The sequence below is a fragment of the Phyllopteryx taeniolatus genome, chromosome 16, assembly GCF_024500385.1.
Source record: "Phyllopteryx taeniolatus isolate TA_2022b chromosome 16, UOR_Ptae_1.2, whole genome shotgun sequence".
NCBI lineage: Eukaryota > Metazoa > Chordata > Actinopteri > Syngnathiformes > Syngnathidae > Phyllopteryx > Phyllopteryx taeniolatus.
In genome coordinates, this window is record NC_084517.1 from 10,439,152 (window position 1) to 10,456,225 (window position 17,074).

The following is a 17,074-nucleotide window of genomic DNA, read 5'->3' on the forward strand; positions in this document are numbered from 1 at the left end:
TCTAGTTCTAGTTTGTAGATGGCTTCTTTTACACTTCTTTTAAACCATCTGTTCTCCCTATCCAGAATTTTGACATCTTCATTCTCAAAGGAATGTCCTTTTTTTTTTTTAGATACAAATAAACTTCTGACTTTAGACTAAAAAAAAAAAAAAGCTACTCCCCGATGTTGTGCCATGCGCTTGTGTAAAGGCTGCTTGGTCCCACCAATGTAGAGGTCATTGCACTCCTCTATTCACTGCGCCACATAAAAAACATTGCTGAGTTTGTGTCATGGGATTTTATCCTTGGGTTGAACGAGCTCTTGTCTGAAGCGTGTTAATGGGTTTGAAATACATTTGTATGTTATTTTTGCAGAAAATCCTTCTGAGTTTTTTTTTTTTCCTGCCAGGAAGCCAAGGACCTACCACATTCCGCCTCCTTTCTTTTTTCAGGCACAGGTGTAGTGACAAAGATTGTCTCATTCCACAGGAAGAGTGTGGCCCTAACGAGCCGTTTTGCTGCCAGGCGACAGAACAGGTATGCAGAATGGTCGTTCACCAGCCACGGCGGTTGAGCCACAACAACAACAACACCCGAATGTCTTTGTAAGTACTTTCTCTTTAGATGAAGCTTTAGTTAATGATGCAGACCTGCTGTGATTAGTGCGCACACCTGTGTTCTTTGTTAACATCTCTAGAATGTTGAGAGGTCCTGCCAAACATGCAGGGTTAAAGTAAGGCATGCCTGGTTTACACCAGGCAAGACACTACAGCAGGTAAGTTAACTGGTCATGCAATTACTGCAAAGTAGTGATACTGTGCATGTAAATGTTTGTCTGTGTCAACCTTATGATCAGCTGGGATTGAGACTGTCTCAAAACGGAATTTGTATGTAACGATACATCAACGCGGGAGGCATTTGAAAGATTTATTTATTTTTAAGTTGCTGTAGTGTTTTCAGGCGGCACGGTGGCCGACTGGTTAGAGCGTCAGCCTCACAGTTCTGAGGACCCGGGTTCAATCCCCGGCCCCGCCTGTGTGGCGTTTGCATGTTCTCCCCGTGCCTGCGTGGGTTTTCTCCGGGCACTCCGGTTTCCTCCCACATCCCAAAAACATGCATGAATTGGAGACTCTAAATTCCCCGTAGGTATGACTGTGAGTGCGAATGGTTGTTTGTATTGTAATCATTGTATGTGCCCTGCGATTGGCTGGCAACCAGTTCAGGGTGTACCCCGCCTCCTGCCCGATGACAGCTGGGATAGGCTCCAGCACGCCCGCGACCCTAGTGAGGAGAAGCGGCTCAGAAAATGAATGAATGGATGGATGTAGTGTTTTCATATGACAGCTGACTATCAACTGCCATTATTTGATCTAAAATTTAAATTTGCACTGAACCCTGAGAAACTTGGAAACTTACCAAGTAAACTATTCCAAAATGAGTTGTATGTTGCACTACCGGTTACAGCACCCAGACGGGCTGGATTCTTCCTCACCGTGTGCACTGAGAAACCACCAGGCCCTGTCACCTCCACCTCCACCACATGAAAGTCACTCAACCTGGGCCCAGACATAGGGTGATTACATCATTTGCGAATGGTGTGCTAGGCTGCTTTCCCATCCAGATTATGAGAGGGAGACTCACGCCGTGTCAGACACGATCTCTCCCTGAACGCCGTTAAAGCCGAGCTTCCCTGCAGCCAGTGCCGCCGCCGCCATAGTGTTGACATTGTTGGGAGCGAGAGGGCACAGCTCCGCCACCGAGCCGCTAAATAAAACCCGCCTCCCTTCCCCCTCTGTCCACTCAGAGAGGACATCTCCTGTTAGCCGGAAGCAGGATGGATGCTTGGACATCCTTATGAATAAAGCCTGCAGACATCCAGAGAGATGAGAATGAAGCTTATTCAGCTAATAAAATTTTCAGAACCATATGAGACTAGTCCAGTGGTTCTCAAAATGGGGTCTGTGAGCTGTGCAGGCTTGGTGGTTTGCAATATAATTTGCAATAAATTGCATCATTTAAAAAAAAAAAAAGTGCATACACATACTGTACATATGGGGACCAAAAAAAAAAAAAAGCTAAACCAATAACTTCTCCTTGCCTTAGCTTTGGGCCAAGTACAAGCTCGGATACGATTGTAATGTATCATCACATAAATCTGACATACTTTCACGCATCCAGCATTTCTAGCTTTCTCATGATCTTTTCTTATGTAGAGTTGTACAGGTGAGGCAATGTGACCTCTGCAAAATAATGGTGTCCTGGGAGCACATACCTCGGGTCAAAAGTTTCCAACCTAAATGATTGCTTTTGCAACGTATAAGTGGGCACAATGTCTGAAAATGTTGAGCCTAAACGACTCGGTGATTGGCTTCTAGTCATACGCACAACAGTGTGAAAATGATTTGCTCATGTTGTCTGCTTCTTAGCAGGAATTAAACTTGGTAGTCAATTAAATATAAAAATAGTTGATAGAGGGTTCTGAAATGTTGCTGCAAGATTTATTTGTATTTTAGAACATAAGGTATTACAGGAAAAGTCATTTTTAGAGAGAAAAAAATTTATATTTATTAGACAATATAGTCCTTTTTGGTGGGGGGAATAGAGGCACCTCTTTGAGTGTAATATTATGGAAATATAGTTATAGTTATATACATTTTTGGAAATATTACTTTCCCACATTAAACTTTGATTTTAACATATGACTTTTTCTTTTAAAAAAAAATGCAACTATTATAACATTACAACTTCAAATTGAATTTTCTTCCCCTGTTAAACTTTGACTTCAGTATCATAATATTCCAATTTTATCTTTGAGAAATATAAAATTGCTATTGTAAGATTTGCGATTTTGTCTCTAAAAATAGGCAACTTTAGAATTCTTATGGGTGGACATTAGTTATGGTGTTAGGATTATGAGACCAAGACCCAAAAAGTTTGAGAACCCCTGCTCTAGTCTGCAGTATCTGACTCCTGCATGAGTATACTGTAAGCAGTTTTACCTGCAATGCCCCGCTATCATTCAACCTCTGGATGTCCTGACCTCCCCACAACGCGCCACTGGGGATGTAGAGCGTTCTTCCATTCAGCCGCGCCGCCTGACGAAGCTTCTCATTCAGGTCGTGATCAGCAAGGGCCGAGGGGGAGCCGACCTGCAGGAAGGAGGATACCCGAGGCCATGATACAGTATGTAACTTCACCTTTTAGGTGGTCCCATCTCCTGCCACGGACACATGTTGGGTCATCAGTCAGTATGAATGCTGAGCCAGTGAGCTTTCCAAAAACTGTAGTACTTGTGTGAGGGCAGAACAGTTAATGTTGATGTCATGGCCTCATTAGAAGATCATATCATTCACTGTGCATCCAGTTTAATAGCATGCATGGTATTTAGGAAGTGCTAGTATATGCTCTGATCTTTTAACCATCTTCATGTCATTCACAGCATTCAGGTATATATATATATATATATATATATATATTATTTTTTTAATTTCACAAGAGAGATGTTTAAAATTTAAAGTAGTGCTCATGACCAGTGATCTTACCAAAGACAATCGGGTCACTCTAACATGAAAATATTAATTCAAAATGTATGTATGACTTCAATTTAGAATTCCTTTTGCACTTCCATTTTCTGCCCAATGGACAATCCAGTTATTGATTCTATTTGACATTTTTCCCTCGTTTAAGTTTGTAACCAATTGAGAGTTAATGATTATGAATCAATTATTAACGACTAAACATCAATTGGACGAGATCTAAATTGTGTCGAGGGGGAATTTATGATCTCTGCTAACATCCATACATCATTTTTTACTGCTTATCCTCGTTAGGGTCGGGGGGGTGCCGAACCCTATCGCATCTGACTTAATCATTTACACTCACATTAATACCAAAGGACAATTTAGAGTATTCAATGAACCTAACATGCATATTTTTGGAATGTGGGAGGAAGGCTGAGTACACGGGTAAACCGATAAAATGCAAACAAGCATGGGGAGAACATACAAACGCCAAACAGGAAGGCCAGAAGCCGGATACGGACCCCAAACCTCACAACAGTGAAGGGTCTATCATTATATGATAGTCAAAAATATTTAAATGAGAAAAGTAATAAACCTACCAAAGCAAAAATATTACTATACCAATTCATCAAACTAAATCATGAGTACACTGTTCCTGCAGAACAGAACACTTTTTCTGACAATAATAAATGATTACTTTTTTTTTTTATTTAAATAAAATTCTACTACTATACATTATGTCTTGCACTACATCAAATATTTTTCTGTGTTCTTAGTCAAAGGACAGAAAGAAGGGGGAACGTCTCACCATAAAATGTGAGCGAGACAGGAAGTGGACCCCAAATTCTTTCACCACCCGAGGATGGCACACTTCCACAATGACATCACATTGCCTGAAGAACATTTGTTAAACAAAATTAGATGTTGATGAGCATTTGGTGCACAATGTCAGAAATATTTAGCTAACAATAAGATTTGCATTCATTACTGGCATAATATTTACGTTGGCACCTGTCTGCGAAGGATGACAGGTTACCCAATACAAGCTCATCTGGGACTAAACCTTTCAGTTTCTCAGTATTTCGGTTCCAAACAAAAGCCAGAGCTAATCCTAGAGGGGCTCCATCTTTAGTGATTCTCTCCACTAAGAACTGTCCTGCAGGGTGAAAAACAAAACAAAAAACAAAAGTAAACTGCCAGATGTAATGATATTCATGTACAAAGAGCTTCATGAATGTGTATGGCAGTGAGTGTTCATGCTATGGAACAGTTCACACCTAAATTTCCAAATCCTACAATTCCAATATGCAGGGAAGAGGATCCTGCTGCCATTTTCCTGCGCAGGGGATGAAAACGGGCTCATAAAGGTCCGGAACATTCACCTGCATAACAAGGCGGCATATATAAACATGTTTACGCTTAACTTCATATCAACGCTCCCTCAATCAGTGTTATTACTCGACTCACCGATAATCCCACACCTTTCCTGGGTCTCCCAATCTGAATGAAGCACGTCTGACAAAGGAATTATGGGAGAGCGCACAGTACAAAGTTTGACCCGCAGACGCCAAAGTTAATCATTGTTAGTTCTTGAGCCGTTGGATTGGAATTATCGGCTTTCTAAAACATCACAGACTTATTTCTGTTTTCTTTTGAGATTTTTTCAGACAGTCCGCCTCAATCAAAGGTTACGGATTGACTTTTCTGTGTGGAGTTTGCATGTTCTCCCTGTGCTTGTTTTTTTCCCAGGTACATACTCTGGCTTCCTCCCACTTCCCGAAAACATGCATGTAACGGAAAACTAAAAATTGTCTATAGGTGTGACTTTGAGTGCCAATGATTGTCTGTCTATTCAGCAGTTTCTCAACCTGTATTGAGCCATGGCACATATTTAAAATCTCACGGGCACACCACCAAACAAAAATCTCCCAAAATGTATATATACAGAAATAATGTTCTAGTCTCGATTTACTTACTGAAATACGGGCTTGTTTAATTGAACACAAATATATTATTCTCTTGTATGAATGGCAACCGGTGATTACACAGGCTAATTGTATTTTCTGCCATCAAGTGGAAGAACATTTAATAGTTTTGCCTGTCAACATACATCACTGGCATAGATGGTTGAAAAAAGATAATAATTTGCAGACCAATTAAGTGAAATTGGATAATGTCCTTCGGCGCACCTGATTATCTTTCACAGCACACTGATTTGTCACACGACGCAGTGTTTGGTAATCACTGGTCTACAGTATGCAGTATGTGCTCCCTATTTGACTGGCAAGCGGTCCAGGATGTACTCTACATCTTGCCCAAAGTCAGCTGTGATGCGCTCCAGTTTCCTTATGACCCTGAACAGGATCAGCGGTTAAAAAAAAAGAGACCGGCTCAGTGTCGCAGTGCAGACTGAAGTTTAGTGGCAAGTGAGTGATGTGAATGTTCTTTCACATGGTGGTTGTCCACCTTCACAGCTATAACAGTGCCCACTCTTTGACAACCAAGTGTGTCTGTGGGAATCTTTGTCCATTCATCCTGATGTTGGAACTGAGAGAGGTTGCAGTTCATCCCAATGGTGTTTGATAGGGTGGAAGTCAGGGATCTAAAGGTCTTCAACACCAAACTCATCTAAGCAGGGTTTAGGCCTTCCCACAAAAGTTGGATAAAGATGCAATACATGAAATGATTTTAAATATACTGCCAACTGCCTTATCTTCTAATATACTGTGATAATATACAGTGAACCCCCTATTCACTGGGGATCGGGACCAAGCCTTGCTCCGAAGCGCAGAAACGCGTGATTAACTGACACCCTCTAAAAGGTTTATATATGTCTAAATGAAACTCCTCAACTGTTGATATGCCATAGGATGGCGCCAAAATAATACTTTTATTGCATTTGCATGCGCACAGAAACAGCAAATGGGTGAACTTTTTAGTGTATGACAGAAAAACAAATCTGCAAACAGGTGAATTTTTAAATGCCAAACCACCACTATTGCGAGGGTTCACTGTATCCAGCCATGCATTTTCTATTGTCCATGTCCTCATTAGGGTCGCGGGTGGGCTGGAGCCTATCCAAGCTTATTTTGGGTGAGCAGTGGGGTACACTCTGGACTGGTCGCCAGCTAGTCGCAGGGCACATACACACTCACTCTCGCATTTATACCGAAAGACAATTTAGAGTTTATGATAACCTAACATGCATGTGTTTGGAATGTACTAAGAGGATGCCAGATTACTTGGAGAAAACCCACGTAAGAACAGGGAGAACACGCGAGCTCCACGCAGGAAGGTTGGAGCCTAGAGTCGAACCTCAGAACTGTGAGGTTACATACTGCTGGCTATTAGTCCACTGTGCTTTCTTGTAATATGTGCTGTATACAATTATTACTCCATTGTCTTTTATGCCAAAATCCAAGGTGTTACAACCAACAACTGATCATTTTATGTAACCAGTGCATTGCTTTCTTCACCTTTGCCCTATGTGTTGATATCACTGATGTATTCCCTCTGGAGAGGTCAAAGGTCAACTTTCTGTTCACGATGACTCGAAACAGGGAGACGGTTGATAATCAGGGACGTAATCACACAGAAAGGATCAGTCTAAAGTTCATGGCTCTGAAACACCAGTAGACACAGCACAGATTTCCTTCTGACAGAAACAGCAGCACAAGAGGGAGGTCTTTTAGCTTTTTCTGTTTTGTTTTTTTTCCCTTCTTCTTCCCAGATTAGTGAAGGCGGCACTGCAAGAGCACAGCAAAACAGGAGGTTGAGCTCTTCCCAGTGGAGAACATGGACATCTTTGAGACAGATGCTTATGACAGGCGGCAGAGAAGAAATACGGTAAGATCTCATTTACATTGATTCGTCATTTTGATCGTTCTAAATGATATCATCATTGATCTGTTCCTATTTTTCATAGTCACTGTCTGTTTCCCTCTCTTTCAGTCCCGCGCTCTGCTCTTCTCTCTCACACCTTTCTTTTTGGCCTCAGCTGTGTACTTCTACCTGTGGACTCCAGACTCCCCAGCATCCATCATACTGGCGGGTGTCAAATCGGCACCGGCGCTTCTGCTGGCCGTGGCAGTGCTGAGCTGGAATGGAGGTCAGAGTGTACTGGGTGTGGTGGGAGGACTTGTCCTCTCAGCTGTGGGCGACTGCTGCCTGGTGTGGCCTGAGCTTTTCCTCCATGGTAGGAAACACATTTGTATTTGTTAATTTTAATTCATTTCATCAATAAATTATCTCAATATAACCCCTATTAGGGAGGAGACATAGTTGCAAATAATGAAATTCACAATCAGAAAAGAAAAACACTGACTTATGAGTTCAGTCAATCCGTTCCATACATTTGCATTTCCATTCGTTCAACACAAAAAGTCTGCCGAATCAACCTAAATCTCAAGTTTGACATTTATCATTGTTTTGTGTGTAAACAAACATAGAACATTGTGTTAAGTTGTTTTGTGTGAGTGTAACGTCACACTATTCCTACTATGAAACTATATTCAATCAAATATTTGCAAAAAATAAATATATATTTTTTAATGAACTAAATACAATTAGTTGAAAACTGTGTGCAAAATAAAAAGAAGGGATTTTATGAGCAGTATGTCATGCTAGTGATTATCTCCTCATCTCACAGTTCTTAAAGTTGAGAGTTCCAATCTTGGCTCTGGCTTTCTTGTTTATGTGGATTTTCTCCAGGTAGTCCAACTCCCATCCCACCTTCCAAAATCATGCATGTTAGGTTCATTGAACACTCAAAATTGCTCATATGTGAATGTGAGTGTGAATGGTTGTTTGTCTATATGTGCCCTGATTGACTGGTGAACATTCCAAGATGTACTCCACCTCTCGCCTGTCAGCTGGGACAGGCTCCAGCTCATGGCGCTCCTTAGGTCAAGTACAATAGAAAATGGATGAATGGATCGATTTTACTTGATATTTGTACGTAAACATGTTCCACACCATTTAATTTCTATATATATATATATACACACAAAATCACAAACAGTGATTTGTATGGGAGAAATTGCATGTAACCTATTTCTGTTAAGTAGGTGTTAAAGTACCGTGTAATATTATTTATAAAGCATAATTAAGGATGTTTTTACATAACAAAAGTAGAAAAATCATGATGGGTGCCCTCATTGCATAATAGGATTTCACTTAAATGGTCTGTCTTTTTCTTTTGTTTTCAATTTAACAGTCCCAGATTTCACTCTAAATTTGTAAATTGAGATGAGACAATCATTATTCCAGTATCCTGTATATACCTTTTTGTCAAATTTTTCTACTGTAAAGAATGCAAAGCTGGGAAACTGACGTATCCAAGTCACAAAGAAAGCACATCTTCAGCCACTCTTCACCAAATTTATGAACCTACTGTTTAAACTGTACTACCATATGTCGTCTCTTTTAGGAATGGCTGCATTTGCACTGGCTCATCTTCTCTACTCCGTCACCTTTCTCTCATCCCGTTATGAGCCATATTCATCCTCCTCCTCATGGACTGGCCTGCTATATCTGATCCTGGTTGTGATTGCAGGAGGTGTTTACACATACTTGTTTCCATTTTTGCAGAAGAACCCAAACTCAGACCTCATAACTCCTGCTGTGGGGGTCTACATTGTCTTAATCACAATCATGGCAATATTAGCCATCAGGACCCGTCGTGCATTTACACTATTAGGAAGTTTGTCCTTCATGGTGTCTGACCTTGTGTTGGCTTTGCAAGAGTTTAAGGTGACAGCATCTGTGGAATACAGTAACACTGTTGTCATGGTGACATATTACTTAGCGCAACTACTAATTAGTGTGGGGGACATGAGGGCAGTGGAAAACAAAAATGATTTTGAAAAATGGAAGAGGTCCTAGCCAATATTCATGCAGCATTCCTAACTTTGGAAGCATCCAGAGTAACATACTACTGCCTAATACTCGTAGCTGCTGGATGATGATGACACTGAAATGTAAAAATGTTTGTATGTATTGGATATTGCTTTAAAATGATAACTAAAAATGTTTTGGACTAATTTTATTGCCATATTTGAATATAACAGTGACATGTAAAATTCATATTAAAGCAAAAGCTGTTCATGTGAGCTTGCTATAGCTATAAAAATACTCTTTGTTCATAAATATGGTGTAAAGAAAATTGATGACATCCATATACAATATCTGAGTCTTGTTTTAACAGACAACTTAAAATTCCTTTGAGGAGTGAAAACAGTTCCACAGGTATTGAAACAGACATTTTACAAACTACTTGCACTGTCTTACAACACTGAAGAAGTTACCATGTTGGATGACATGCAGAAAATGACTGACAAACACTTTAACCATAAATCCAGATGATGAATGTATATTAGCACACTAACAACAACAACAACACATTTGAGGTCAGCGGTCCATCCCATGGTCATCGGGCTGGTGTCCACGGAAACAAGCCACCCTTAAGCGTTCACAGAATTCCAGCTCTTCCTGTTGTGAGAGGGAAAAAAACAAATTACAGGAATTGCTCTCTTACCAACACATTGTACATTGATAGATTGAAAAACAACAGGTTTCACCAGGCCTAGCGCCCCCTATTAGAGGCTGTTGGTTAATAGAGGGTGCACCATTCCACCACTGACAGTGGTCACCAAATGACTTTACAAAAATGTATATATCCGGAGAATACCTACACAAGCATTGGGGAGAACACGCAAACTCCATACTACAGGATGGTCCGAGCAAAGATTTGAACTCAGGACCTCTTGACTGTGAGGTAAATGGAGAGGGGTCTGTCACTGTTGGAGGACAAATGTGCAAACCACTCTGTGCTGCCCAATTCTTATTTTTTTCATTAATTGTGAAAAATGCAGAAATCTTGGACGAGTTCCTATTAAGTTGTATCATTTCGTTCTGAAGCAAATTAGTGGTTGTCACTCTGAGCGAAGGTCAGCTACTGGCTATCCTCAAGAGCGCATTCTTTCACCACTTCTGCTGTAGCCACCAAGTAAACAGACACAATAAAAAAAATTACAGTTATCGGCATTCTGTTCCAAAGTAATGAAATCCAATGTTTTGGTCTTTTTTTATTTTATTTTATTTTTTTATAAAAGGTATGACAATGCTTACCAAGGACATGGTTAGGGATTTGTCAGAACTAAAACAGCTGCTCATCGCGACACCCCCAAGATAATTTGTTTCATTATGTATATTATATACTGCATTTATTAAATATATTTTAAAATCAATATTTATATCAAAACAAATTTAATAAGTGATGAACCCTTATCAGAAAAGTAGGGGGTTGATCAAAACTTTTATACTTTCAAAACCAATTGGGGGGTGGTTCACTTCTATGAAAATGCTGTGACCTCTGAAGGGACATTAAACAGACATGTCACAAATGAGAATTTGCATCCAGTAGTGCTGCAATTAGTAATGATTATTCTACTGACAATTCTATTGGAATAATCCAAGTATAAGGATAAAATATATTTTTGCTTAGTTAAAGAGCAATTATGAATACACAAGAGAAAATGAGATTCACTTAAGGAATGACAAATTGGTTTCCTCCTTTAGATAATCAACAGTATTTTTCTTACATTCACATTGTGCATATAGAAGGAAAACTGCATTTTCTTGTCTCTAAACATTCCTAGTGAGGCAATTTCAAACGCAAATATAGATTTCAGTTTAAACTTGGCATTTCTTGTGTGTATCAAAAACATCAGGCAATTTCAAAAAAGAGGAACACAAGTTTGTCATCTTGTTATAAAGGTACAACTTTATCCAACTGTGGTATCTCAGACGGAACACTAAGGGGGCTCTGTGTAAAAATATTACGTCAAAAAGAGGCGAAGAAGAAAAGGACACAAAGAAGAATCAAGAATGTAGTTTCATGTTAAATAGATACCTGCTGTGTGCTGATTGATTGGTAAATAAAATGAATTAAAAAAAAGAAATACACGTAAACAAGTCCAAATTAAGTCACAAGTCATTGGTTTTCAAGTCTGAGGTGAGTAAAAATATATTTTTTTACATGCTGTCAAGTCAAAAACTCATGAAATTTATGGTGTCCAAGTCGAATGGCAAGTTTGTTTGTTGTTTTTTTTTAAATATATATATATATATATATATATACATGCTGTCAAATCGAGTCAAAAAGTCAACTTTATGACCTGGAGTTAAAAACATTCACACTTGGGGCTGATGTCACTTCTGTTTGTAACTTATTCCATTTATGTGCAGCATACTAGCTAAATGCTGCTTCACCAAGTTTGCTTTGGACTGTGCTCCACTAGTTGACCCGAGTCTGTCGATCTCAGAGCCCTACTGGGTTTATATTCCATTAGCATTTCTTTCATGTATTCAGGACCTGAACCATTTAGTGATTTATAGACCAGTAGCAGAACTTTAAAATCTATTCTAAAGCTGACTGGAAGCCAGGGTAAAGACTTTATAATTGGAGTAATATGCTCTGACCTCTTTGTTCTGCTCAGAACCCGAGCTGCAGCTGTTTAATGCTCTTTTTGGAGCGTATAAAACCCCCAAAATTCTTAAACCACCAATAAGCGTTTTCGGGGTTTGTCGCCCCCACTAAAGAAAAAAAACCCTGAAAGTCCGCAGGTGCCGAACTACGAGTATGCTGGGTTCCGCTGTATAGAAATATAAAAGGTGGATGCCAATCCTTTATTGAAACATCTTGGGTTTTTTTTCTTTACATTTCTGTTGTCTGTTTTTATTATTTGTTGTTATTGATGATACTTCACACTCTTGTTTCTAAACTGTGCGCTCTATCCCAGAGTACCACAGTACTCTTTGTCAAAACTGCGCTTCCTTTATGTTTTACCACCAATGTTCTTTGTGTTGTGCCTTGCTGTAAATGAAATTGGCCATTCAGAACAATTAAGTCTTAACTACTTCAAGTTGAGACGATGTGAGGTGGAAATTGTTGAGCTCCACTGAGTAGCATTCTAGTTTACATTTAAAACAGTAGGTGACATACTGTACCTGACTTTCTTCTTGGCCTTGGAGTTCTCTGGCGCGCAGTCGCAGTAACTCTTCGAGACCGAGAGATGGATCCCTACAATCTTTGAGCCCCTTCACACAGTCTTCCACCAGGCTGGACAGACAAGTGGCAAGGCAGTGCATTCATCATCCATGTTTTAAACCTATTTTTTCCTGTTTATGGTCATGGCATATCCCAGCTGACTTGGGCTAAAAACAAACCTACACTGTCATTTACCCCATCATCAATGTCAACTGCTATATGCGGAGGACAGAAGAAGATAAACTAGGCGTCTTACCAGCAAAGAACACCAAGCACGTGCTCATGAAAAGGTGAGTGTGGACAACGCAGCACCGAGACCAGCTGCTGCACCATCCCCATGGAGACCACTGTGTCTACGGGAAGAATGAATGACGCAACAAATGAGGTCTGTGATACCCATCTCCAGTGGTGGTAGGTAAATACTGTAAGTACAATTACAATGTTCCACCGCTATTCACAGGGGATAAGGACCAAGTCCTGCAGCAAACAGAGACAATCTGCAAGTAATTGACACCGCCCAAAAAGGTTTATATCCATTTAGGCCACAAGATGGCAGCAAAGCACTACTTTTGTCAAAATCAAACTCTTCAACTCACTTAAACATAGTTCCTTGGCACCAAGATGCCCCGAGATGGTGCCAAAGTCATACTTGTATTGCTTTGGCCTGAGCATTAAAAACAACAATTAGGGGAGTTTTTCAGCAAATAGAGGATAGGTCCCCCCTAACAACATCAACTAGGTGAATTTGTGAATATGCGGGAATTGACTGTACTTTGTTAGAGTACTTAAATAGATTTTACAGGTAACTGTGCTTCAGCATTTATTTCTCAAATAAACTTTTTACTCCCTAAATTTGAAACAGATACTTTTTACTCCTTACTTTGTCAAAATAGGCTTGTTACTTTTTTGAACTTGCCAAAAAGGTTTCTAATTGCCTATAGATTCCACAAGGCGGCAAAGCACGTTTTTCCTATTAGAGAAGGCTATGGCTTGACTAAATGGAACTGGCCTCACTTTAACATGAGGCCAAGGAACTAAGATGCCACAAGATGGCGCCAAAGGATTTTTTATTTTTTTTTAATACAGGAAGTCCTCGCGTTACGAGGCACTCGACCTACGACATTTTGACTTTACGACGCCCGTGCCTTGTCCGCCATTTTGTCCCAGCACCATAGTGTTTCTGCTTAGCTAGTGCATAGTGCTTGTCTGTGTTTGTGCGGTGGGAGTATCTTTGCCTTTTTCGCCCTCCTTTTTTCACACACTCAGCAGTAATGGTAAGTACAGAATCTTTAAAAAAAAAATATATATTTTCATGTATTTTAGTTTCTTTATAAAGAGCGTTAACCTTTCCTGCTACGGTCACCTGACCGTGGTCGGGAGACGCAGGGGTTAGCTCCCTTCTCTCGTTGCGCAGCTGAGCTGGGTGGCAGCAACAATAAAGGCACGAAACACCGATTTGCTGCTTTAATGGCTTCATTAACTCCTCTGCACATTCAACGTCAACGGGTCCTCCGCTAATCGCTACTCTTCCCCGGTCGCCATCACTACACTTGCCACTGTACACATTCGCACCTGCGTGCACTCCTTCCTCCTTTGCAGTCCCTTCTCACTCACACAGACGCACACGCCCACACACACTGAGCTTGCTGTCACAAACACGTGGGACAATACCCGTAACAGAAGTATTTCGCCGTAAATTTCGACTTTAATGGTAAAATCCGACTTACGTGGAAAATCGTGTTACGTCGCCAGCGGAGGAACGGAACTCGTTTGTAAATCGAGGACTTCCTGAATTAGACGTGGCTTGGCTTTGGGCCAAGCACAAAAACAAATAGATGAGTTTTTTTTAATCAAATACCAGAGGACAGGTTTAAAAAATAAATAAAGTATTTAAATTGGCACATTTGCAAATCCCAAACTGCAAATATGTGGGGTTTTACTGTACTTCTACTTAAGTACAGAGTGTGAGTACTTTTGCCACCTCTCTCACATACACAATTTAGGCTACCAGAGGATAGGTTCCTTAGAGATAACGAAAATAATTCATAAATAACTCATCATCATGTTTTGCACCTTTTTGTTCAGGATGTGACGTCAGCAGGTTGAACAGAAGGAACGCCGACTTGGTCTGGAGCTTCTCATGTTCTGACTGCATGCCTCTCATTAGCACTGAGAAGCCATCATGGGACAAAAAGGCCTCCATTCCCGTGTCCTTCTCTCGGACCAGACCTGCAGTCACAACACCAGATGGATGACACGAACATAATCTGTTTGAAATGCTTCACACTCTGCATTGAAGTCACTACGACACACTGCACTCACATGAGACTGCATAAAGGGCTTTGACTCTGACTGTGGGATGGGGGTCTGAGTCTGTCAGCTGTAGAAGCTTTGGTAAAGTGCTCATCTTTAGCAAGTGATCCTGCACTTGTGGCATGTTCTGGGCACAGGTAGCGATCAGCTGAGCAGCGCTCCGCCTCAGCCTACTTTGGGCATGACACAAATATTTGGACACGCACACATCCAGGCCTCCCAGAACCATCAGGTCTGTGAGAGACATGGGGACACAAATAGGATACTGTCAATTGCATTAATATTACCCTCATTTAATGAATTCATATCATATGAAAAAATAAATACTGACCTCTGGCATTGTCAAGGTTCTCACACAAATCTGACAGCAACTCAAAGGCTGATTCCCGCTCATCTTCATCTTCCTCATCCCTATCCCCCTCACCGTTCAGCTCCTCCTTGTTCAGGACAGCCAAGCACTGCTTCATCTGCTCCACTTCATCCATCTGCCCTTTGCAGACATCTGCGAGAGCCTCCCTTAGCCACGCACTCCTCTGAAAGATGGAAAATAAAGACTATCACACCATATTTCTTTGATTAAGATTTCACTGGTGGTTAAACGAACAATTGAATTCTCTTTTGTTGTATTTGATGCTGCTCCATGTGCATTAAAGTACACGGTGGTTCATCATTTTGGTGTTAATAAGTTCCAGGGTGTTTTAATAAGTTTGAATTTGTTTAAAGCTTGTTAGAGGGGTTAACCTATTTATATATTAAAAAAATAATAAAGCACCTCTATATCTCTATGTGTGTGCGTGTGTGCATGTGTTTGGCGATCGGGGGTGGGGTTCAAAGTCCACAGGACCAACCTCCTCCGAAATGGGTTCGACAGGAGCAGGCCCCTCTGCACCGGAGCCAGCATCGATTGCCAACTGCAGGACCCCCTGAAGATTCTGAGGGTATCTTCTATTTTGTCCGTCTTCTGCCATGTTGCTTGAAAGGGGGGGGGGGGGAGGTGAAGTGCATCAAGTAAAAGACAAACTGAGCAGGACCTAAGGTCATACATACACTTTGATCAAATGTAAGTTTAGCCCATATTAGCCAGTCCATGTTTAAAAACAATGCTCAATCACCAGTGATTGTCAACTGTTGTCACCCTGGGACCTGCATTTCCCTAAAATTATACAACCGAATGTAAAGAAATAAACTGTTTTATAAAGTGTAATTAATTACTTTACTGTAGTATCTCGTGAGTTTAAGCATTCAGGTTAGTTGCGTGTGAGCGTCTGGGTGTTAACTTGGCCCTCCAGCAACTCCTAACAAGTATTCTCATTTAGTATTCTTGTTTGACTGTTTTTCCCGTTCAGTAAACTTCGGTGGCGGCCAAGAAAGGTAACAACAAATACAAACGTCATAACACAACGATATTATAACGGAAGCGAGCGCTCCGGCTCCGACTGTATAATTCGTCCGGGTTAGCGGCGACTCGTGTAATAAATATAAACCAATCCAATTATTTATAAATAGTCAACACGGTGGTAACTGAGCGTGCCTTCCTGCACCGCGTGATGACGCTGCGGAAAGTAGTTAATGGTCGTATGTCCGGACCATCGTAAACACGGGATCCCTTTTAACTTTTCACTACCTGTCCACAACCCTAACCCATAATAACGGGTCCGAGAATCCAGAATACATACAACCTTCATAACTCTACCTTAAATTACATTACAATGTTCAAATCCAATTTACCTTTAGAGGTTCATGAAATGATACTGAACAAATGTAAACACGGACTATTTTTGACGGCCCAGAAGGTGGACGCCTCTTTAACCTAGTAGACACATGAAGACGCTAGAACATTCTAGCTAAAGCTAGCGCATGGGTGGCAACTAAGTAAGCCGCCATGTTTTACCGTAATGGTAAAATTAAAGCCGCAAAGACATTTGGAATTTACAGCTGTCTTTACAGTCAGACGATAGTCGATTAAATTTTTACATTTGTTTTTATTTTAACAGTTGCCAAACACCTTAATAAAGGCTGATTAAATTATTATATTCAAGAAGAAAAACGCTCAATTGTCTATTAGCGATTCAATTGCGTACCAGTTGGAACTTGGAACTTTCAGAGAGTATTAGTAGAAGCAAGATAATTAAACGTTTGTCATTTAAAAATAAATAAATTCGTAATGTGTTGATGTCAAATTATTAAATTGTATTTAGATTGTACTAATGG

At 40.5% G+C, this 17,074-nt stretch overlaps 4 protein-coding genes across 7 annotated transcripts in view; 2 read left to right on the forward strand and 2 right to left on the reverse strand.

Moving 5' to 3' along the window:
* gys1 (glycogen synthase 1 (muscle)) overlaps positions 1–3,130 on the forward strand; it is a 20,844-nt gene extending 17,714 nt beyond the window's left edge. The window contains exons 17-19 of one of the 2 annotated variants that reach the window (XM_061748544.1): positions 470–585; positions 678–755; positions 3,097–3,130. The gene's annotated coding sequence lies outside the window, so the exon portion shown is untranslated. The remainder of the gene's footprint in view (positions 1–469; positions 586–677; positions 756–3,096) is intronic. The other variant, XM_061748545.1, reaches the window with a different exon arrangement.
* aspdh (aspartate dehydrogenase domain containing) overlaps positions 1–5,072 on the reverse strand; it is a 5,553-nt gene extending 481 nt beyond the window's left edge. The window contains exons 1-7 of the mRNA XM_061748548.1: positions 4,969–5,072; positions 4,779–4,883; positions 4,513–4,657; positions 4,310–4,394; positions 2,980–3,129; positions 1,622–1,845; positions 1,397–1,536 (exon numbers count right to left, since the gene is read on the reverse strand). Coding sequence (XP_061604532.1) covers positions 1,397–1,536; positions 1,622–1,845; positions 2,980–3,129; positions 4,310–4,394; positions 4,513–4,657; positions 4,779–4,833 — 799 coding nt within the window. The 5' untranslated portion in view covers positions 4,834–4,883; positions 4,969–5,072. The remainder of the gene's footprint in view (positions 1–1,396; positions 1,537–1,621; positions 1,846–2,979; positions 3,130–4,309; positions 4,395–4,512; positions 4,658–4,778; positions 4,884–4,968) is intronic.
* Positions 3,039–9,611, forward strand: tmem86b (transmembrane protein 86B). Of its 2 annotated transcripts, XM_061748550.1 has the most exons (4): positions 3,039–3,163; positions 7,232–7,347; positions 7,453–7,696; positions 8,930–9,611. In XM_061748550.1, exons 2-4 carry the CDS (start codon positions 7,297–7,299, stop codon positions 9,382–9,384), a joined length of 750 nt encoding a protein of 249 aa, XP_061604534.1. In that variant the 5' UTR covers positions 3,039–3,163; positions 7,232–7,296; the 3' UTR covers positions 9,385–9,611. The 2 variants fall into 2 exon arrangements, with proteins under 2 accessions (XP_061604534.1, XP_061604533.1); XM_061748549.1 differs by lacking the exon at positions 3,039–3,163 and having other exon boundaries at positions 7,057–7,347.
* On the reverse strand, positions 9,530–16,750 carry hspbp1 (HSPA (heat shock 70kDa) binding protein, cytoplasmic cochaperone 1). 2 transcript variants are annotated; one of them, XM_061748546.1, is made up of 8 exons: positions 16,592–16,750; positions 15,712–15,835; positions 15,195–15,396; positions 14,873–15,097; positions 14,624–14,779; positions 12,807–12,903; positions 12,511–12,622; positions 9,530–9,990 (listed from the first exon to the last, which is right to left on the reverse strand). In XM_061748546.1, exons 2-8 carry the CDS (start codon positions 15,829–15,831, stop codon positions 9,910–9,912), a joined length of 993 nt encoding a protein of 330 aa, XP_061604530.1. In that variant the 5' UTR covers positions 15,832–15,835; positions 16,592–16,750; the 3' UTR covers positions 9,530–9,909. The 2 variants fall into 2 exon arrangements, with proteins under 2 accessions (XP_061604530.1, XP_061604531.1); XM_061748547.1 differs by lacking the exon at positions 15,712–15,835 and having other exon boundaries at positions 16,592–16,746.
* Between the last annotated feature and the right edge of the window lie 324 nt (positions 16,751–17,074).